Source organism: Pseudochaenichthys georgianus, chromosome 5 (genome assembly GCF_902827115.2).
Source record: "Pseudochaenichthys georgianus chromosome 5, fPseGeo1.2, whole genome shotgun sequence".
NCBI lineage: Eukaryota > Metazoa > Chordata > Actinopteri > Perciformes > Channichthyidae > Pseudochaenichthys > Pseudochaenichthys georgianus.
The window spans coordinates 34,653,834-34,677,752 of NC_047507.1; the positions used below are offsets into that span (position 1 = coordinate 34,653,834).

General features: G+C 40.2%; 1 protein-coding gene across 1 annotated transcript; it reads right to left on the reverse strand.

The window, feature by feature from the left end:
• Positions 1 to 464: 464 nt before the first annotated feature.
• Positions 465 to 17,840, reverse strand: gmppb (GDP-mannose pyrophosphorylase B). The gene is made up of 10 exons (XM_034083867.2): positions 17,753 to 17,840; positions 15,809 to 15,998; positions 15,510 to 15,590; positions 15,356 to 15,404; positions 14,404 to 14,546; positions 13,520 to 13,678; positions 13,248 to 13,326; positions 11,645 to 11,772; positions 11,180 to 11,362; positions 465 to 7,706 (listed from the first exon to the last, which is right to left on the reverse strand). Exons 2-10 carry the CDS (start codon positions 15,935 to 15,937, stop codon positions 7,575 to 7,577), a joined length of 1,083 nt encoding a protein of 360 aa, XP_033939758.1. The 5' UTR covers positions 15,938 to 15,998; positions 17,753 to 17,840; the 3' UTR covers positions 465 to 7,574.
• Positions 17,841 to 23,919: the final 6,079 nt, after the last annotated feature.

The following is a 23,919-nucleotide window of genomic DNA, read 5'->3' on the forward strand; positions in this document are numbered from 1 at the left end:
GTTTGTGCATGTATACAGGTATTCATGATTAACATATCATTTTTCTTTTGATTGTTCGCAACATGATTGGTACAGCATGTTTCAGCTTAGAGAGGTATTGAACAAATATCTGTTATTCCGTCGTACGTATAAAAATAGGCCATTGTAATAAATAGTTAGAGTTGGTTAGAACTGTTAGAACTCTTTTCATGCATAACATTCGCCTGCGATTGCCTCCTGTTCTCTGTAATTATTATCCGTTATCAATATATCTATTCTTCCAGGTATTTCTCCACTGGTTGGGCCATGTTATCAATACCGTGTAACTGTCACGTTTGAAGGGACGAAACCGTGACATCTTCACGTCTCCCAGCATGGTAAATCGTCACATGTTCACGTCTTGCCGTGATACCGGGTTGGTTTTTTGGGTGGAGATGAAACAAAAATATGTGTGGTGGTGTTATGAAGAAATGTATTACACACTGTTGAGAGAAATTAGAGTTTGTTTATTTTATTATAACTTATAGATAGATCTTTATTTGTCATTGTACAGGTACAACGAAATTACAATCGACTCAAGGTGCCAACACGCAACAACAGGACAATATAAAAACAACAGGACAATATAAAAACATTATCAGCCCTGCTCTGATGATTTCAGATGTATTGGCATGAAGTCCAAACATTACACTCAAAGGATCAACAAACCAGCTATCAGACAATTCATCGTAAAATCCCATGCTGGAATTACGGGAGGAAGTTGGGTTCAATGTTGTCAATGTGTTTATTTTATTTTTTAAAGTTTAAAGTGAGAGAAAAGTGTAAGCGCATTTACACCCTAATTATAAAACTAAAACTACCAAGATTGTTCAAAGCCTATACTTATTGTAAGGGTTCTTATGGGGAGTTCTTTCTCGTCAGCTGCAACAGTCTAAGGACTAACTATGAAAGCCCCCCGAGGCAATTTGTGTCATTGGGACGTAGGATTTGATTGATATAATGAATAGTTTAGTTTATTTCCTAAACATTTTAATTGTTTGTCAATAACTGCTATGGATGGAAATACAACAGTAAAGAGATAATCATTGTGTGGCAGTTTACATTGACTTCTGGACGGGGGGCCAATTTGGAAATGTTTCTTCTCCTTTCCATAATGCACGAGTAAATGTTACTTTTGTACCACCGAAATGTAACTCTTGCAAATCTTTAAGTTCCAAACAAAAGTACCTTACACCCTGATCAGAAATGATAAATAAGATCTTTAAAGAGTGATACTTAGAACAGCAGTTTGGAGTGAGATATTGTCTAAAATGCCCTCGATAGGTTTATACAGAAATGAAACAAAACTGGTCTGACTTCTGTTTTGGGTTTACATTGTATTGACATGTTATATTACAAATGCATTATTTAATATTTATAAAATATATATATATGTCTTAAAAAAATGATTTACAAATATAATAATTATTGAAATTGTATATGTAAGGGATAATGTGCAGCGCGGCGGTCATTATGGGCAAAAGAACACCCGACAGGCAGATCACCTGATGCAGTTTGCTTTTCAGCCAAACTGTATACGGTTCAATCGACCGGACTTCTTTGTGCAGATGTGAGCGTCCTTAACAACGGTCTGTCTGTTCTGGATAAACTACGTGTCACATGTTCTGAATTGACCAATCAGAATCGAGTATTCAACTTGTCACGGTCGAGTGAAGGAAGCAGGACCCAAATGCAGATAACTTTTGAGAAACCCTTTATTTCCAGGATAATGCCAAAACACGGAACACTCACCGGTGAACTCAGTCACCAACAAACAACGACCCAACACTGAACACAGAAAGAGACGAGACTAAATACAGGGAGGGGTAATCACGACAACGAGAAACAGCCGGGCAGGGGAGGAGAAACACAAGGACAACAGGTGAACACAATCGGGTAATCAGGGAGGGAAGCAGACAGAAAGCAGACAGGCAGGAAACGGGGGTGAACACTTTACACAATAAGACAGGAAAAACACCAACACAGACAAAACTACAAACGTGACATAACATGAGAATCGTGACACAACTAAGCCATGTAATAAATGTACATAAATATATGTATTACATTATTTAAACAGTTGATATTATTATCACTATCATTACAATTGGTATTTTTATACAAATTATTATCATCATTACTATTGTTGTTATTAATATCATCATTACTATTATTATTACCGTTACCATTATTTTTATCATTATTACTATGTATTTTCTTTTTGTTGTTGATTAAAACTAATATTGATGCATTAATGCAAGGGACTTCAACAGGGGGGCATTACCCATAGGGGGGTCCCTAATCCTCCACACTTCCGCATCCAAACATGCGGACAACCCAACTCCTTCTGGGGGACCTCCTGGTCAGGATCTGTTGAAACCTCCCCTCCCAGTCCTTCTCCATCCGCAGCAGCACTTTAGAGTCCTCTTCACGCTGGTCCACCAGCTGCTTCTGGGCCAGCACCAGCTGGTCCATCTGCTCCCGCTGGCTGCTCAGCAGGGGGTCTACGGTCTCCCACACCTGCTTCGTTGCGTCCTCTGTTATTTCCTGCAGCTGGCTGATCTTGATGTGAACCATTCCCTGTTTTACTCTCTCGATAAACTCGTCTTCAGCAAGGTCTTCTCCACTATCTGGAAACCTTGGGAGACCTCCAAGGCTCTCCCTGCTCCCTGGGGTCTCTGCAGCGGGTGCATTTTTCTTCTTTGCTCCTTGGAGCGGTCCCTCCTCCTCAGCTGTGAGACCGATATCTGTTCCTGTAGCTTCTGCTTCTGGCTCTTCCTGCTCATCACTAGACAGGATGTTGGCAATCCAGTACAGAAATCCTGGGGATTTCTTCAGCGGCAACTCTGGCAGATCCTCAGGAGCCTGTCTGCTCATGTGACTTGGAGGCGGCTGCAGCCGTTTACTGGCCACCTCCAGCTTGTTTTGGAGATCCATGTTGATGGCAGATGCAAGGCTCAATCTGGAGGCTGACCTTACCTGGGTCTCCTTCAACTGACTGCGGAGGACCTTGTTTGTTGTCTCTTCGTCCAGTTTAGTCTTGGACTGCTTTGCATGCATTTTCTGAAACTGGCACTTTAAGTCCTTATTTAATTTGATTTGGAATTTAAGGTTTCTAGCAGTGTCTTTCTCCCTGCCCACAGCCGCATTCAGCTTCAATGTCAGACTTGCAATTTCGTCTCGCTGCCCAGAGCTTGACCCTTCTACTGCATCTACGCCACGCAGCCGATCAACGACTGCACTCAGGGTCTCATACTTCCTTTTCAGTTGGGCTCTTTCTCTTGCCTTACACGACAAAAGGTCGGTCCTGGTGCAATCAAGTTCTTTACAGGTGTCCATCACCCAATGTGTATTAATATAGGCATCCACACGGCTTCTCAAATCCTTGTTATTTGCCTTTGCCATGTTTGCTTGTCTCTGGTTTGTGTTGAACTGAATAGATTGAGGAAGAACTTGTGTGCAAACCTGTAACTTTCTACTAATGAGAGTAATATTTGAACAAGTAAATAATGAAAAATGTAATGTCTTGCTACTCAAATTCACTTGTGCTAACCTTTGCCTAATGACAGAAAATGAGTTTCCCAAATGATTTTATAACATTCCATCCGACAGTAAAATTGGCTTTGATGATGTCATCACATTCCATGTGATGTGTACAAATTGCAGTTCAAAACAAATCCACTGATTGTTACCATGGTAACAGTAAGAAATAAACACATTCATATTTTACAGGTGAATTAACGTAAAAGTATTAATGAAAAAGCAAGAGGAAGGTGCACTTGCTTCTCGAGTGCTAAGTTAGTTCACATTGGCAAAGTAAGGCAAATTCAGCAATTCATCAAAAAAAAGTTATTCGCATATTTATTTTTGCGTTTTTTGTGCTGAGGCGCATAGTGCGTAAAAGTGGCCAAAGCTCTGCAGAGTTCCAGCTCTGGCATTAATATCAGCACCAAACTGTGCGCCGGGAGCTTCATGGCCGAGCAGCTGAATCAAGCCTTACATCACCAGACACAATGCCAAGAATCCAAGTCATCTTGGACAGCTTGGGGAAGGCCCTTTTCTGTTCCAGACTGACTGCCCCACAAAGCAAGGTGCATGAAGGCCTGGTTGGATGAGTTTGGTGTGGAAGAACCTGACTGGCCCGCACAAAGCCTTGACCTCAACTCCATTGAACACCTTTGGGATGAACTAGAACAGAGAGCCAGCCTCTGGTCCAACATCAGTGTCTGACCTCACAAATGCTCTTCTTGCATTCACATACACACTCCAAAATGTTGTCGAAAGCCTTCCCAGAAGAGTGGAAGCTGTTGTAGCTGCAAAGGGGGGACCAACTTCATATCAATGCCTGAGAATGTGGAATGGGATGTCATAAAAGCTCCTGTAGGTGTAATGTGTAGGTGGCCCAACACTTTTGTCTATGTAGTGTACGTGTGTGTGTTTTAGTCTTGTTAGAGATATGAATGGACAACTAGTCCGCTTTTTCAAATCTCCGCGCGTCCCTAAACAAGCTGATCTCTTACAGGAAGGAGTCCAGAGCATACAATTAACCGTTCAACAATAATCCACTTTAATGGTAATATGACAATGCAATACAATCAATACATTACCATATCATATCATATGCGTAATGTCAGGAGTAGGCCTACTCCTGGCCCCTGTTCACAGGCCGCCACGACCTTCCGGTCCAAGTGGCGCGAGAAGAGAGAGGCAGAACAGAAAGCTGGATAGGCTTTCATACCAATGATACAGGAAGGGGTGGAGTTTAAGGACAACTGGTCGTCTTTTCCAGTCATCTCAAACAAACACCTCTGACACTCACTGTCTCCTATTTCTGCAGCCTCCACACATACACACATCCCCCCCACATTCCAGAGACCACAGTGGGGTCTTGCTCCAGCTCCCCCACAGCAATAAAACCCTTAACAGCCCTTTGTCTACCGCCATTTTAGTCCTCACATTTATGAAAGGATGAAACAGATAAATCAATATAAAACACAAACACAGGTATTGTTTGAACAGTATTCACTTAACTGCTACTATTTGATAATTACCAGAGGAACTCAAGGGACCTCTTTTAATATCTGGAAATTGCAACAAGACTTTCTGCCATTTTCAAATGTAACACACTTCTTAAATATCAGATGCTGCAGTCTGCATATATACATTTTTAAGTATGCAATTTACTTTTTGCTTAATGGTGTCTTCACAATTAACAAAGTTAACTACATTGATTAGCATTATAATTATTTTTAAATAATATATGTATTCATATTGTGACAGAGTTCATATGCACTCGTGTTTTTCTTTAAAAATAACCTCTTTTTATGTTACACGTCATTTCACCTACATATTCTTCATATTTGTATTATCACTAGTATTGGTTCTAAAAGTGCTGCTATTGTTTTTCTTGCATTTTTACATGGTATGTTTTGGTCATAAAAAAAGAATAATAAAAAAGCAACAGGGATCAGATCTGAGGCGGGACAGTGTTCAGGATCAAATGAGAGACTAAGACACAAACATGGCCGCCTGTTGTGACGATGATCTTCAGAAACCTTTAACCAGTTATTTTAATATTAGGGATACATGGATTTGTCCTTGTTGAATGTTAAAATCTAGTTTTTACAACAAGGATGACACTAGGATTGTAAGGGTATAAAGGTATCTTGGTATTAAAGTTGACCAATTTATCAAATTGTGTACATTTGTTTATATACAGTGTTGAAAAGAAATTACGTTTAGGTGTGTGAGTAAAAGGTACACACATACAAAATATGTTCACATTAGGACATTATTAAACTTTAAGCTGATGTCATTTTCATTCATGAATTGAACATGCTAAAATAGTGCTTGCATGTACACTACATGCTTTAGTTAAATTAGGAACTAATTCATGTCACCCCCTAATCCCACCAGGAGCGTCTGCGGCGTTTTTAGCGATCGCGGCCACTCTAGTCAATGGGTGCTATTCCACCAGACCCGCGGCTCGAAGCGCAGAAGCTCCTCGCCGCAAGGAATTTCTAAAATATAGGATGAATCCTATTTTTGACGCAGCGCGGCGCAGGCAGGAAGTGGAACGTTCATCCAACAACTGCGAGGCTGCACACACAACGCTCCGCTTCCGCAACGTTTTGAAACGCGCCTGGTGGGTTATGACGCAGGAGGAGGTCGCAGCGCAGCCGCTTCCGGTGGGATCAGGGGGTTAGTCATACAGCATCTGCATATGAACAGAATGCAGCAAAAAGGCCTTCACAATTCATCTATCATAACAGAGGTATGTTTTTTTTGTATCAGATTTATACCGTAATTCGGGTCCTATTCTTTAAAGGGTCACTGTAAATAATAAGAAAACTAATTTGAATAAGATACTGTAATATTTGACTATATTATACTTTCAAAACCTTATGCCGTTACAACCCTAGCTGACAAATCAAGAGCGGGCTCATTTATTTGTGTTATTATGCAACGTACTGTAGGTATTTGATAGGGTTGATTTTAAAACAAACAAACTCAACGATTGAAGCAGCAGTAGACCTATAGCTCCCATGTTCTGCGAGGTAAAGATTGGAGACTGGTTGCAGCTTCAGTTCCCTGACAGAAAATGTAAGCTTTGAAAATATTATTTTAAAGCATTCACTTAAACGGATATAGATTTTATTTAAGAAGGCCTCTTGTTTTTTCCTCTGTTGTGTTTGTTTTTCCAAACGGCTACCGCCATGTACTGTAGGTGTTACACTGACTATGGATCGGTACCTCATATAACCCAGTTTAAAAAAAACTATAATAATTGATCAACTATAACTTATACTGCATTTAGAAATCTCAATGTCAGTTAGGATTCCAGTCGCTGCAACAGGAGACACCTTCATTGCCTGTTCACTGTTCACCCAGGACATGTTAATGCATAGTGAATCTAAAACGGCAATGTTCATATCGCTCACTAACCCCCCCCCCCCCCCACGAATACACTTCACAGTAGTCCCTCCACCTTCTGACAGAAAAATATCAGCCCCATAACTCTAATGGAGCGTTCACATCAAACGCAGAGCTAATGTTTCCTGTGGTTCGATTGCTTACAAATATAATGCAGAGGCAAGATTATGAGTGGATTTGTTCGGCGTCATGATCGAATTACTTCAGTAACCTTTGGATCTTTTTATTGAAGTTTAGCCATAAGTAAATATATTTTATTTTGGGTTTGTACCATTGTAATAAACAGACCACTAAAATGTCGCTCTGCGTTTGGTGTGAATTTCCCGCTCTCTATAGCAGTGCTCACGCAAGACCTTTAACCTCGACAACATTCAGGACATTATCGTCCAAGACCATGCGTACGCCATTGTTTCTTATTGATGGACGGTGCAGCCAAGCAGGGCTAAAAATAGTCCAATTATAAACAGAACGGGGGGGGGGGGGAAAACACCTTCTTGTTCTCCTTTGCCTCCTCTTTCTTCTTCTTTCCTCCACCCCTCTGTCCGTCCTTCTCTCTGGCACAGTTTGGGTGTCAGTCGAGTTCGTATAAAAAGAGAGGCGCTGGTCTTCCCTTCCTCCTGCCGCTACATGATGATCCGCGGCTCTGGGACCGACTCGTTGATGGATTTGTGAGGCAGCACGTTGGCACCGTTCAGGTAAAGCTCGTCGTTCACGATCACATCCTCCCCCAGCACCGTCACGTTCTCCATACGAACCTGACGACACAGAATTACCCAGAAGTCAGTTAACCTCCGCTAACATCAGAATCAGGTTTATTGCCATGTAGGTTTACAGAAACAATGAACTTGTTTGTGTGCACAGTGCTGCAAACCTAAACACAGTATAGGAAATCATTTGTAAGAGAAGGATCAAAAATAGAAAGATGATTAAAAAATAAAGAGAAATATTTTCACAAGCAATATCAAATATCTACATATCCATAATGAGAAGAGATTGAGAATGATTTCTGTTACTACATTTTTTATTTGACGTGTCCGTTTTATAAATATATTTATAAATATATATATTAATAAAACGGACAAGTCAAATCAAGCAATCTGATTGGTTCTTAGCCGTGATATAATGAGCGTATATCACGGGTAGAATTGTAGTTACTTTTCACAACAAGTCAGTATCCCCCCGCGTCTGAGAAAAACTGTATACAGTTGGGCTGAACCACGGCCCTTAGCTGTGATATAATGAGCATATACCACGGCCTGTCGTGAGCTGTTGCTTAAATATATATTCATATCTAAATACAATGCGGTCATTATTCCATGCAAAGTTACTTTTCCTATGATGACCCACTTGCTGCATAGTATCCTGCTTATTACACGACTTCTTACTAAGTAAACATATATATCCTTTATTTAACCAGGTAAAAGACTCATTGAGATTAAAATCTCTTTTCCAAGAGTGACCTGGCCAAGAAGGGCAGCATGTACGAAGTTACAACAGATAAAACACAGACATGACAGGCAGACAAATACAGCTGTAAAACACAAATAAAATGGCACATTAGCCAGTCAATATGCGAAGTAAAACAAACTATTCAAAATCATTAAAAACTGGCAACATTTAAAACGATTTTAGGATAAACGAGCACTCACATCTACCAATGGTGTCATGTTCTCTGTCCTTTAAGATGGACCTGAATTTCCCAATAGTGACTACATCTGAGAGTTTCAGCTCCTCCTTCTGTACATTGTTCCAAGCTGTGGGGGCAGCATATCTAAAAGCTGTTTTTCCCAGTTGTGTTCTCACTGTAGGAACCAGCATCTTGGGAGCGCCGGCCATATAGACTTTCTCTTTGACACATATATGTGCAAATGTAGGAGGGAACCAACCCAAGCAGAGATTTATAAATAAAACCCAACCAATGGGAAAGTCTGCGAGCAGACAAAGATGGCCAATTAGCAGCAGCATATAAAGTGCAATGGTGTACTCGATATCCACATCCAGTGATAAATCGTAAGGCACAATGGTACACAGTATCCAAGCTCTTTAGGCACTGGTCGGAGGCATTCATGTATAGCAGATCACCATAATCTAATACAGGTAAAAACGTTGCAGATATCAAATGTTTCCTTGTCTGAAAAGAGAAATAGGATTTATTCCTGTAAAAGAAACTTAATTTTATTTTTAGCTTTGAAACAACATTTTCCGTGTGTAACTTGAAAGACAAGTTCTGTTCAATACGAAATCCCAGATATGTGTAAGTAGTGACCCTCTCAATGTGCAGTACAAATCTTGGGTAGAATAGATGGTAACTTTTTGCCATTCGAAAATATCATCACTTTGGATTTTTCTTCATTTAATACCAACTTTAGTTGATACAAATGGGTTTGTATGACATCAAAGGCAGACTGGAGGAAATCTAGACTTTGCTCTATAGAAGCGGAGGAACAATAAATAACAGTATCATCTGCATAAAAATGGTAAGAAGCATTTGCGAAATTATTACATAGATTATTTACATATATGGTAAAAAGAATCGGTCCTCATATGGAACCTTGTGGCACACCCTTTGCTATCGGGGGGAAGGAAGAAGAGGACCCAGAAAATTGGACACATTGGGTTCTCGCTGATAAATAATTTAAAAACCAGCAGGAGTTGTTGTGCTGTGTTGTTTTCTAAAACCGGATTGGTGCTCTGACAAAATATCATTTGTGTCCAAGAATAATTTAAGTTGTTCACTGAGAAGCTTTTCAAGGACCTTCGCTACAACACATCATTTTGAAATTGGCCTATAATTATTAACAGATGAGGGATCCCCTCCTTTCAGTAAAGGAAGAACATATGCAGATGTCCATAAGTTAAAAATCTCATCGTTGGAAAGAGATAAATTAAAAAGATAAGTAAGCGGCTCAGCTATAAAATATGCAGCTAATTTAAGAAAATGAGGAGGAAGTTTGTCCGGACCTGCCGATTTGTGGGAATCCAGATACTGCAATGCTTTATGGACCTCAATCGCCTCGATAAAAGTGAAACTGAATGGCTGAGCCACGGGATGGGATGGAGGTGGTGAGGAATCAACGTTCTGTTCAGGGTCCGAATGTAGGGACTCAAACAAAGAACCAGAAGAAATAAAATGTTCATTAAAGCAGTTGAGAATGGCCGATTTGTCAGTGAGAGTCTGCGAGTCTGTAACAATGCAGGCTGGTAATTCCTTTGTTTTCAAACATCATATTGTGGTCTGTTGAATGTCGAAGTTTACCAGAATTAAATGTACACCTAGGCCATGTCAAAAATATATCTTATTATTAACCATAAAAATAACTATAAAATGTATTGCCTTTTTTACATTTTAGGAAAAAAATGTGTTCATAATTAAGACATATGTCTTAATTATATACGACACACTGATTTTAAGCAATTTGAGATATATAATAAAAGTCATGCTTCAGTGACTGTTTCTGCAGTAAGAAATCAATAGACTTTTACATTACTAAATGGAAAACAATGATTAAAGAGGACATATTTTGCTCATTTTCAGGTTCATATTTGTATTTCTTGCTTCTACTGTAACATGTTTGAAGTCTCCATGCTTTAATGTTCAGAAAGCCCCTTCCCTTTCCTGTGAAGGAAACAGGAAAGGGAAAACCCCCAAAGGCAAAATAGGGCCTCTTTAAATGTGACTTCTGAAATCTACTGCTAACTAAACTTCAAAAACAGCTACATTTGTATTGCCATTTTTTTGTACTTTCTAAGAATACTTTTTGACTCATCGGTTCCTGATGGTTTCTTCCCCTCCGCTACCGGACTCATCAATAAGGCCCGCCCCCCCACTGACACATAACATCAGCCACATCATAGACTCTTGTGTGCATTACATTAAGAGTACAACAATATCTGTTTTCTTTTCTTATTACTTTTTATTTTTATTTCATTACATTGCAATGTAAATACTGTTATATTTATATTTTAGTATATATTTTATTATTTTTCTAGTTCTCTATCTATGTTTTAATTGTTGTTTTACCCTTAATGTATGCACCTAGTCAAATTCCTCGTACGTGTCAACCCACCTGGTAATAAACCTGTTTCTGATTCTGAAGTGTTGTTCTTTATGATTTCTTAATGTCTGCACAATGAACACAGTTAAAGATGAAATTGCCTTAAAAAATGTTTTTAAACTTTCTATAACTTGTAATAATATAATTCCCGATGGTCTCTGTCCTGTACTCACCCACTGGCCCACAGAGGAGCTCCACCCAACGATGCAGCTCTCCAGCCAGGAGTGAGATCGGACCCGCGCCCCCTTCATCACCGTGCAGCGCTTTATCCTCACGCCGTCCTCCACCACCACCCCCGCACCGATGGTGACGTTCGGCCCGATGGTGCAGTTCTCCCCGATCTGCGCTGTGGGGTCCTGGAGTCAAAGATTCACTGTCTTAAAAGTCATGAGCACAACAGCTACAGCCTAGTGATGCAATGTACATCTGAAGACCAAGACTCCTCCAACAGTGAAACATACAACATGCTTATAACATACCTATGTTGTAGAACAAAGGGTTGTAATCTCTTCATTAACCACAGACCATATTTCATGCATTTTAGCAACACTTATTTCCGATCTCTAGGACTCATTCCTGCACCACTAATTATAACCGTGTTTATTTGACATCATGTGGCGGCCATCAGCAGAACTCACCACAAGAACGTTGCCAAGGAAACCGAGTCCCGTGCGTAGCCTCTCAGGAGCGTGTTGCCGTAGCGACTGAAGGTACATACACATCCCTGTGAGGAAGTCTTTAGGCTGACCGATGTCCATCCAGAAACCTACAGACAGAGCAGTTAGTAACCATTGCAACAAGGTGATGTTTCTATGGTTACATGAACAACAGCAAACAGCGACAGCTTTTGGTTAGGGCTGGGAAATATGAAGAAAATCATATTTTTGGACAAAATATCTCAATATTGATATTCCGCCATATAGTAGGGTTGACTTTTGGTTCTTTCAAAAACAAATATGTACACAATTAAATGGTTGATAGATAATAATAACAAAACATTAAAAAAAGAAAATGTAATTCTACTTTACTCTAATGCAGCTTTTAAAACCAGGGAATTAAATGCGATGTAAAGATATTACGATATCCCAAAAAACATATTTTCTCAGATCACGATATCGATATTATATCAATATATTGCCCTAATTTTGGTAAATGGACTTGCATCTGTAGCGCCCGTTTGCACTACATGCCTACATTTACACATACCAAGCTGCTCTTCATCTGATCGCATTCACAATTTCCAGTTTAGTGTCTTTCCCAAGGACACTTTGGGAGAATTGAACTTGAATTGAATTTTCCACAGATTCATGAAGCTTCCTGAGAGAAACAAAGCCACTACAACCTGCCAGCGACACAGACTACAGCATGGAAGGAGGCTGGTCGATAAAGAGAAGGATAAAGTATGGAGAAGCACCGATTCCAGATTCTGATCAATTAGATATGCATCTGAACACGACTACAGGATCCAAGATTGAATAATAACCAGAGAGCAGTGTTGATCTGCACATTGTGTTCCTGATGTTTGGTGAGAATCGGTGCTTCTCTACAAGCGTTTCCTCTCCACAGACTACGTGAGTTTGGGTGTGAGGAGAAGCCCAAACACTTACGTCTGGTGGAGCAGTGAGCGGTGAGGCCGGAGGGAGCACACAGGTCAACCTCCCACAGTAACATGTTAAAGTACTTTCTTACAGAAATAACAGTGATATGAATAAGACAAAAAGATCACGGGAAATATGACTTTTTATTTCTACCCAAAGTGAAATGAGGAGATGCATCAATTTGATGTCTACTTTACTGCACTTATTTATTTTCAGTAATTTGACATTTCTATTTTATAATTTTTTGTGCATTCATATTTAAAAAAATGTAAGGGTTAAACAATAGTTTTACTTATATAAATATCTATGTGCTCTTATATGCACCGTTATAAAACTAAGAACAATCCTTAAACCTACCAATAAAACAATAAATAATGATCCTCGATCAAACTGTCTGGTTTCTCTGTTATATATGATCACGGTGTGAAGATTTTGCCTTTTCAAATGTTGAGGGACAAATCAAGACTTTGAAGAGGTCCCATTTCAAAATCTTTCGACATTGTAACTTTTTTTATGTAAAAGTGTCATCTGTTAGAAAAGTTAACTGATAAAGAAAACGTTTGTTGGATGCAGCCATGATTAAAATAAATATTAATGATCGTTTAGATAATATTGCATATAAGATTTGTGCTGTAGTAGTTACCTTGTAGCTCCATCGTGTACAGCTGCCCTTCCTCTGCCATGACAGGAAATATCTCTTTCTCTATAGATGTTGGTCTTAGCTGCACACACACACACACACACACACACGCACACACATAATTAAATGCCAGATCAACGTATCAATACGTAGAAATATTGTAAGGTTAAAATCACTTGCTTTTGTATGTGTGTGTGTGTGTGTGTGTGTGTATGTGTATGTGTATGTGTATGTGTATGTGTATGTGTGTGTGTGTGTGTGTGTGTGTGTGTCACCTGGATCCTGCTGAGCATGCTGGGATTGAAGATGTAGATGCCAGCGTTGATCTTGTTGGAGACGAAGACCTGTGGTTTCTCCACAAAGCGGTGTATCCTGCCGCTTTCCGCCTCAAACACCACCACGCCGTACTTAGAGGGCTCCTCCACCCGCGTCACCTACACACACAGAGCCCAGACTGATTCATAAACAAACTTCACAGAACAGGTTCAGAATTCAATTCAAGCTTAGAATCAACCACCATTCAAATGAATTTAATGTGAAACTTTTCACATTTAAAAACAAACCACGTCAACTGTACTAGGAAAACACAGTATCTTACATGTAATGTCTTGAAAATGTCTGTTTGATATCTGTGCGAAAACTAATACAAAAAAACCACATTCTATTCAAATGCCCTGAAATGAAGTGTTTATTGTTCGTCGATGTTGAATTCAGTTACTGAAACGTTTGCCCTTTCAATACCAACAAATGCCCAGTACGGAATTATTCCACTAGATGGCAGTAAAACATTTAACAACAAGTAATTTAATTAAATGTTTACCTTTTTCTCTTTTGAATTTAAGAAGTCAACTTTTGTTCAAGTTGCCACTTACATCATTCATCATTCCAAAATGTCATTCCAGTTTTTGTTTTAGGAATAGATATGATATGATGAACACAACAATAATACGTTGCAATTGTCCATATCCTCCTTGATTACAAGTCTGGGTAAAAGTATCCTCCATTGTCTTTTGTCTCCCTCACTACTGTAAATGTTTCGCACTGAAGTTTTACCACATATCTGTCATGATTGTCAACTTTCATCTAAAAGAGCTAAAGTGACTGATCAACCTGTAGTCGGGATGGAGTCTGAAACACACTTTGAGCAGTGGTAACTCACCACGATGGTCCCCTCCTTGCCGTGGTTGCTGTGGAACTGCAGCAGGTCTTTGAACGGAAAGTCACAGATAACGTCTGAGTTCAGGACGAAGAACGGCTCGTTGTCGATGTTCAGAAGCTCTCGAGCCAACGCCAGGGGGCCGGCTGAAAACAGACACACGTGTTCATTTCAAATTTTTATACAATTTAGTGACGTTTTCGCGGTTGAATTGTGTGATTTGGGCACAGGGTGCAATTGTATATATTCGAGACGGGTGGTGGTGAGCAGAGCACTAGTAGACATGTTTTTTCAACAGGGTGATTCGAGCAGGATTAAACAAAGAAAGCCATAGGAAAGGTTTCAGGAAAGGAAATAAGAAACCCTTGTCATTGGACGTTTGGTGAATATTGGAACGTGGAAATAAATGGAACAAACCGACTCCTGCCTGGACTTGGATCATTTCCCCCCTGCGTAAGATTCGCCATCTGGTGCCTTGACGGCAGTTCATTTTCTGTTTGACTTTTCTATGAGTTTGGCCACTCCAATGGATCGTACACTACATGGAGTGGAAACCTAGTGTCTGAAAAAGCTTAATGCCCAGCCTTCCCATCGGTCACTTGGATACAAAACAATTGAAATATTATTCAGGTTGAAGAAGTTAGTTAAGTGTGCACAATGAATCCCAAATGTAATGGATATTGCAATGTTGACTAGTGTAATATCCAAATCACAGGACCCCAGTATTTTCTTTTAAAAGGCAAAATATGTGTAGAAATACAATTCTGAGGCAAGTATTGTGCTAAGAGATATTGCAGCTTAGTAGCGTTTACCGCTGACTTCAGAACAAATCTTTGTATGATGCAGAGAGAACAGCTTCTGCAGACTTGCACCGTTTCAAATCACTGGACACTGTTACAATGCACTTTGCTGTGTTGCATCGACAGTTTCCCGTCTGCAGAGAGGAGGAACTCACCTGTGCCCAGAGGCTCCTTCTCATGAGACAGAGAGATACGAATCCCAAGCTGAAGAGAAGACAAAAAAACATTCAGGATTCTGTAGATGGAGAACAATGAGCATTTCTGTATCGTTTCCTTTCATTCTAATTCAGAGACAGAAAAGGGACGTACTCTCTCCTCCTGGACTCTCATCTCTCTCTCCAGCAGCTCCGACATGTAGCTCACCGCCAGAATCACATGGTCCACCCCCGCCTACACACACAAAACATCAGCAACAAAATGATTATAAGATGGAGTCCAGCCAACACAATAACATAAGATTTTTTTCTAAAAGGTATTTATGTTTAATTAGGGCTGGGTTATAATTAATCTAAAAGTATGGAGGTCAACAAATAAGAAGTCCTCCTCCTCCTCCTCCTCCTCCTCCTCCTCCTCCTCCTCCTCCTCCTCCTCCTCCTCCTCCTCCTCACCTTCACCAATGCCTCCAGCTGGTGCAGCAGGATTGGTTTGTTGCAGAAGTCCACCAGAGGTTTTGGGACGCTGAGGGTGAGCGGTCTCAGTCGCGTCCCGTAACCTCCGACCAGGATCAAAGCCTTCATGCTTCTGCCGTTAGCAACAGCTACCAAGGTGACCACAGCTCATCAACGCACAGCAACCAGCCTGAGGAGGACAGAGGAGAGGAGTAAATGGTTATCCATCGATATCGTGATATTAGACCGTTGTTTTAAAGGCTGCAATACAGTGCTGTACTTTTCTGAATTGAACAGACTGTTCCAGCTGCTTTATTATGTTCCCCTACCCACTTGGTCATTATACATGTTTTCTACAGTTTATATTTAAGATGTTTTAATGCCACTCAGAATTCAATTTAAAACCAATTTTACTCCCAATTTAGGAGAAAAAGGTGATATTCTGTTTGTGCTTTACAACAGAGCATGATCATGTCAGTGTGGAACGGCTGCACACTTGTTTTGTATTGTGCAACAGATGCAACATGTTCACTCTGATAGTTTGAAACATCTTTTTCTTCTATTTCAGAAATACCTTCAGAACAGCAAAAAAGTCAGTTGACAACTAACTGTTGCTCAAAGTCAATAAGACATGTTGACACAGTGGAGCTAGGTGGGGCTACATTGCCTCACTGTGATAACAGACTTTAGTAAGGGTCTCCCAACAGAGTATGCTCCCAGATACTGTTTTCCATTGGAATCCTCGAATGGCTTTATCACTCTGTGCTTGTAGCAGGGCTACACATGCAGCCCCCCATGGTGCATTAGTGTTGTCTTTCTTCACTTATTTATTCAGAGTTGTCCTCTGGTCTGGAACCCATCAGTAAGGTCATGAAAAGACGCATTCAAAGTCTGGCCTAAGAGAGGGGATACTGAGATGACATATTTGCACCTTTTTCAGCCAGAATACCCTTTACATCAGGGGTGTCCAAACTACGGCCCGGGGACCAACTGTGGCCCGTTGTCCATTTTGAAAAGACTAGTAGCAAATTCTACAGTATAATGGAATATGTCCCACACATGAAACTTGTGCTCGTCTTATGTTGTACTTATTAAATAGATATGTTCAAATATATTACACAGTATTCATGTGTTAATAAGCTCACTTTTCAACTAAATTCAGTCAATCTTGGTTGATAAAAAAGCCCAATGACTTATTAACATAGTAAGCTTGAAATATACCCTTCCTATTTCCCCTTATGTTAAGCAATATGAGGCTTCTGTTTTAAGACATGAGCTGCTAATACTTTCATCACTTACAGCGCCCATCGTACAGGGCAAATTAAAAGTGTAACCGGGGTGAAAAGGGTGTTACCTTGACTTAATTATGAATGTTGTTACACCAAGGCCGAAAATTAGGATGAGCGCAAAAAAGTACAAATGTTTTTTTCCCTCCCAGAGCTGCCAGCGCAGTTTGGTTAGCGTGTTTGACAGGTATGAATGACTCGTTCAAAAGTCCCATGACATAAAGAACCGTCACCGTCTCCTAATGAACTGTCACCACAGATAAAGACTTCATTCATAAGGAAGTCTGGCTGTAGTCTTATGTTAGTGTCTTATTTAATCAACCAACCAGCCACATACAGGTGTTCAAAACAACTATTACTTTCATCACCAGCAGCTACATTGAAAGTGATTTCCCTACTGTAATATTGTGATCATTTATGAATGGACGCTGGTATTCTTAATATTAACTATAGATTTGTGAAATAAATACAAACTGTGCTCTTGTTTAATAACACAAATGAACTCACAGTGATTTAAGCTAAGCCATGTTAGCTCAGCTAAGCTAACTGATTACTTGATTTAAAGCTTTTAAAACGACAAGCCGACAAGAGAAGTAAGCAAAATGCTCCTGTCCTCAATCTGTGGCAAAGTGAATAAAGACAATGAAAAGCTACTTACTGGGATTTTGTTCACCAACAGTGTCCAGGAGGTTTGAGACTCTGGGAATGACACGTATAATCGTTTAAATCCGAATTCCTTGTTTAGTTTCCGGTGAAGCAGCTGAGCGTCAATTCAGAAAGCGTGATAAGTCAAACATCCGGTGCAAGGTTTCAAAATAAAATTATTTTTTTCAGTACGTTTTTTTATAATGATTCTTTATTGAGTCTTATGATATTTTCCTTTTATAAACTCGTTATACAGTCTCTCAGTCCGAACAGTATTATTTGTATACTTTATAAATAAGGCTGTCACATTGAGTATTGAGTAGCCTACTATGCAAATAATAACATTACAAATAAAATACAATGCGCATATTATGTAAGAAAGTCAGACCTAAAACCAATGAAACCTCCATCCACAATTAACCAATTATTAATATCAGTGTGTAAGTATAGATGAGAGCAGTGGCGTAACTATCGACGGTACAGCCGGTGCAACCATATATCGAGCCCGATCGTCGATTTCTAATTATTTAATGTAATTGTTTGCCTGTCTGGCCATCGTAATCGGGCTCTTTGAAGATCCAAAAATCCATGGTTTTCTTACATTTCTGATCGGATTGGCAAAAACTTCAGAATTTGTATTGACCGCCATTCAAATGACAGCGTTGTTTTCCCCAAAAAGGGGTCGGCCGTAATTTTTGCCCGGAAGTGACGTTACTCTCATCAATATTTAAATAATACTTTACCTGGCTGGAACCAAGCCCCCAGGAAGTGCGCCGGACTCAGATGGAAATATTCGTGCTGGCCAAACGGCGGTACTGCACATCCGTTTGGTTGCCAGGCCCGGAAACACTTTTTCCCATTGATTTACATGGGGAAAGAATGGTCTGTAACTCGTTGGATAATTTTTTTTAAACTACATAAACTACCCAGTATGAACACTTGTATAGCCCTTATTTACGGTGGCCCTGAAGTGCAAGACACCACAGCATTTCAGAAAACACCACAGCATTTCACAAAACACTACAGCATTTCAGAAAACACCACAGCATTTCAGAAAACGCCACAGCATTTCACAAAACACTACAGCATTTCACAAAACACTACAGCATTTCACAAAACACTACAGCATTTCAGAAAACACCACAGCATTTCACAAAACACTACAGCATTTCACAAAACACTACAGCATTTCAGAAAACGCCGCAGCATTTCAGAAAACACCACAGCATTTCAGAAAACACCACAGCATTTCAGAAAACACCACAGCATTTCACATTGGACGGAAAGGGTATTCCTTTAGGGAGAACACTTCTTGTTTGTGATTGGACAGAGCCAGCCAGAGAAGCACTGCTGTGATTGGTTGTTTTTGCTGCCAGTCAAGAAATGACGCTTCGTGATTGGTCAACACCCGACAGCGAAATATGTCCCAACCATGGTCCCAGAACGTATGGTCCCAACACATCAGCCGTTAGCACACACTGGACAAAAGTTAAACATGTACAAACCACAGGCTGTCTATGCCATGGCGAATACAGTCGCTGCTTTATTTATGTCTGTATGATGTTGTTGTGAGTGTGGACGGAGCAGCTACAGGTTAGTTTAGCCTGATGAATCCGATTCAGAAAACACGCATTTTAAAAGCTTTTCGCCTGCCGTCTTGTCTGCAGACGTATCAAAGCGTTAATTCATGGTTTTTACTAACTGCTATCAGTATGTAGTTACTTCGGCATCACTTTGAAACGTGTATTACAATTAAATCACGGTCAAATATGTTCATTTTGTTGTAGGATTTACATGGAGATACGCCCCGTCCCCTCTCCAGCGCCTCTTGTTTGAATGACAGCATTGACAGGAGCAAACACAGCTGACAGCCACGGTGAAACTCGAGCGATTAGAGCGATGCAAATATTGGGTGGTCTACCATAGTATTTACATGGAGATAAGCCCCTTAAAAACCATGTTAATAAAGCATTAATTCTGTGTTTACTCCTGTCATTCAAACAAGACGCTGGAGAGGGGGCGGGCCGTATCTCCATGTAAATCCTATCGGAATCGGATCCATCAGGCTAAACTAACCTGTAGCTGCTCCGTCCACACTCACAACAACGTCATACAGACATAAATAAAGCAGCGACTGTATTCACCATGACATAGACAGTCTGTGGTTTGTACATGTTTAACTTTTGTCCAGTTTCTGAACAGATATGAGGAGCTGTGTGCTCTGAGTGTGTGCTAACAGCTAACGGCTGATGTGTTGGGCCAATCACGAAGCGTCATTTCTTGACTGGCAGCAAAAACAACCAATCACAGCAGTGCTTCTCTGGCTGCTCTGTCCAATCACAAACAAGAAGTGTTCTCCCTAAGGAATACCCTTTCCGTCCAATGTGAAATGCTGTGGCGTTTTCTGAAATGCTGCGGCGTTTTGTGAAATGCTGCAGTGTTTTGTGAAATGCTGTGGCGTTTTATGAAATGCTGCGGCGTTTTGTGAAATGCTGTGGCGTTTTGTGAAATGCTGCGGCGTTTTGTGAAATGCTGTGGCGTTTTGTGAAATGCTGTTGTGTTTTGTGAAATGCTGTGGTGTCTTGCACTTCAGGGCCACCGTACATATTAAAAACATTCGTTCCTCAAGTTGTAAAAATGTGCTAATAACGTTATTCTGAGAGTTATTTCCCTCGGCATTATGAACGTGCATCTCACCCACGGGACCGCGCCGCCCGGCACGTTCATGTTACGTGTTCAGCACTACATGAGTTTCTCTTTACCCATGGATGCACAATAACAACGGACCCATAGCCCACGGAGCTGAAATAATGGATATATTGCACATGTTTGCTGTAATTCATCATTTGTAAAATATTATACTACATGGGCTGTATGATGTAAATCTTGTACCGTAAATGTTGTATTAAATAAAGTTAATATTACCGACGTAGATTAACGTTCCTGTAGCTTCTTATTGCACTAACAAGTTTATTGCACTGTGTGTATATATATATATACAGTGCAATAATTATTTCATGCTAAATGAAGCTCTGTTGGATATCACTAGATCCTGTTACAGCATAATAGAAGTACATAACGATTGATGTGCACATTAGCATAATTACTAGCTAGCCGCTAGCTGCTAACTGCATAATAACAAGCCACTAGGCTTGTTTGATACAAGCAAGACCTGCGCAGACCTGCGCAGTTGCGATCAACGTCTTGCTAGTGCGTTGCATGATGGTTAGTCATTTTGTCCGACTTGCTCTGGAGGCTCGCCCACATGAGACTTTGAAATCTCGCGGGACAAAGACGCCCGCAGCCTTGAGAGCGAGGCGAGGCGAGTTGGCGCAGTTGCTCTCCACGAGCTGCGGAAGCGAAATGCTTGATGGGAAACGGCTCGCTGGTATCTCGAGCTGAGCGCTCATTGGTGGTTTTTACCACGTGCTGCTGATTAAACTCTCCAATTGGCTGGCAAAAGTTTGTTGTTGTTTTGTGTCATTTTGCCATTTTAAATGATGTATTCAACAAATAAGGTTAAACCAAATCATTACATTACAATAGATTTTATTTTAATGATTTGGTTTAACTTAAAGAGAAACTTTATTGTTATTGCACATATTACAGGTACTGAGACAATGAAATGCAGTTTAGCTTCTAACCAGGTGCAACAAGCAGTGAGGTGGAAAGTAATGTACACAATCTACAGAATAACATATAATGAATTGAATGATGAATAAACAGTGGGGTATGAATACACTAGATATCAGCCTGTGAGCAGTATGAACAGTGTGTATGAATATGCTAAGATATATAAAGTATGAAAACGGTAAGCAGTATAGTATAAAATATATAGATATTAATTTCATGATGATAAACATTGTGGAACAATGAGGAAAAATGGGAATGGATGTGGCGACGTAAAACGGACACAAAACAACAACAAACTTTTGCCAGCCAATTGGAGAGTTTCATCAGCAGCACGTGGTAAAAACCACCAATGAGCGCTCAGCTCGAGATACCAGCGAGCCGTTTCCCATCAAGCATTTCGCTTCCGCAGCTCGTGGAGAGCAACTGTGACTACCCGATCCATAGATATATATATAAACACTAGATGGCTCACACGCGCTGCTGGCCAATGGAGACCGACGTTGCCACTTGGCCGCCATCTAGCTACAGGCAGTGCTCTCATTCATAACATTATGGTTTACTATTTAAATAACCATAGCTTGCTCAATTTTCAACCGATTTTCAAACGGTTTGGTTTTTTATAAACATCAAAGGTGTAGTTATGATACTGCATACTTATAATCATGGACTTTCATATGAAAATAACATTAATCAGATAAAGCAATAGCTATACACACACACAAGGTATTTATATTAAATATTTGCCGGTGTATATATTTCCATTTATTTTATTGTCAATATTTAAAATAAATTATAAATAAATTATAAAATTAAAATACATTTATATTTTATATATAAAATCGGTCTCATGTTACCACTCTGTAAACCAAGAGTTGTTAATTGAGCAATGCCTTAGCTTGAAGAACAGGGACACAACTAATGACAATAGCATATGTTGGTATATTATTTAGATATTCACACCTTTATCAGAAGAACCAAACCAACATAAAATGTGCTCACAGACAGGCCAGTTCTGTCTAATTTATCACAATTATTTTTGACATGAGATCTTCATATCATCCTAGTTTTGTATTTAGTTTCTAGATTTGTAAACAAATCCAGAACCTTTGAAATATGTTATTGAAAAAAGACCAAGAATAATATAAACTGTACCATATGTCCTTCTGTAGTCCATGTGTGGTTTGTCTTGACTCACCCCGGCTGATATATCACAAAATCCACTGTTTAAATTGTTCCCTATATTGCCCCTATGCCCCTGTAAGGTGTCCTTGGGTGTTATGAAAGGCGGCCCCCCAACATAAATGTATTATTATTATTAAGAAGAACAACTTGGTGTGGTGTGGAGGGGATGTAGGAAGCAGGAGCTGGGGCCTATGCTACGAAGCTGGTTCAACCTAACCTGGATATGTTTGAGTTAGCCGGTTGGCCTAATCCAAAACATACGCGCTCTCGCTAAACTGTACTACGACGCTGGTTATCAAGTGGATCGCTCAAGCCAGCCGTGTCCTATCTAGTTAGGTGCGCGTTCACATAAAATGGGTGGTATTTGGAGCATTCGACCAATCACAAACATGGAGAAGCGTACTGACAGCGCAGCGTCATACTTCCTGAATGAAAAGTGAACTTTAATACTAGTCAAAATGAAGAAGTTAAACTTTAAACATCCATGACTTAAACACTTTATCCAGGATCAAAGCCTCAGAGCTGCACCTGCAAGGTGAATACAGCTGGCAAAAGAAAAAGTGTTTGAATGCGTACATTAACAGGTTTATGATATCACTGCCCCGTCTAAAACACGATCTGACTTCAATTACATTTGTCTCGAGTGTTTCGTCAACTTATGTGTTGCTTAAAATAATACTTCTGCATACAGTATGTGACACAGTGAGTGTTGCACGGCCAGATACGGCTCAGCTGACTCAGATAAGGAGAGATATGATACATTATGAAGTGATATGCCGCGGACTGTACTTAATGTACTCTGATCCGGTTACTTATGTTGTGGCCGATATTTAATTAAGCTTTCTTAACGCTAATGTTATAATAGTCAGATTGCTCTGAAGATGGAGGTGATATTCTATTCATGTTCACGTTCACACAGTCGGTGATTTTTGCCGGCCGTCTTTCCTGCGACGGCAGTTTTTCTGTATTTCCTTTCTCCTGTAATATGACTTGATCGCTTTAAACTCCGCACACTGAGCTCTGATTGGTCAGCAGGCGGTGCTTTCACTGAGTTGATCTCTTAGCCTGCAACCTAACCTGGTCCCGACCAGGTTAGCTGCTTAGCATATATTACCATGGAGATCTAGCCTGCTAAAAAGAGAACCAGCTTCGGATGACCGGAAAGCCGGAGTTTTCCCTGAATTTAGCCGGCTAAGCGAAAATCCTGCTTCGCAGTATACCCCCCAGGTGGGGAGAGATGGGGCTTCAAGGTTATTTGTTTTAAATGTGTCTTGCACACAATAAAATAAAATACAGTATACCACAAAACCAATAAGACACACAGTGACACATGGCACACTAACAATCAATCATCGTCCAGCCTCA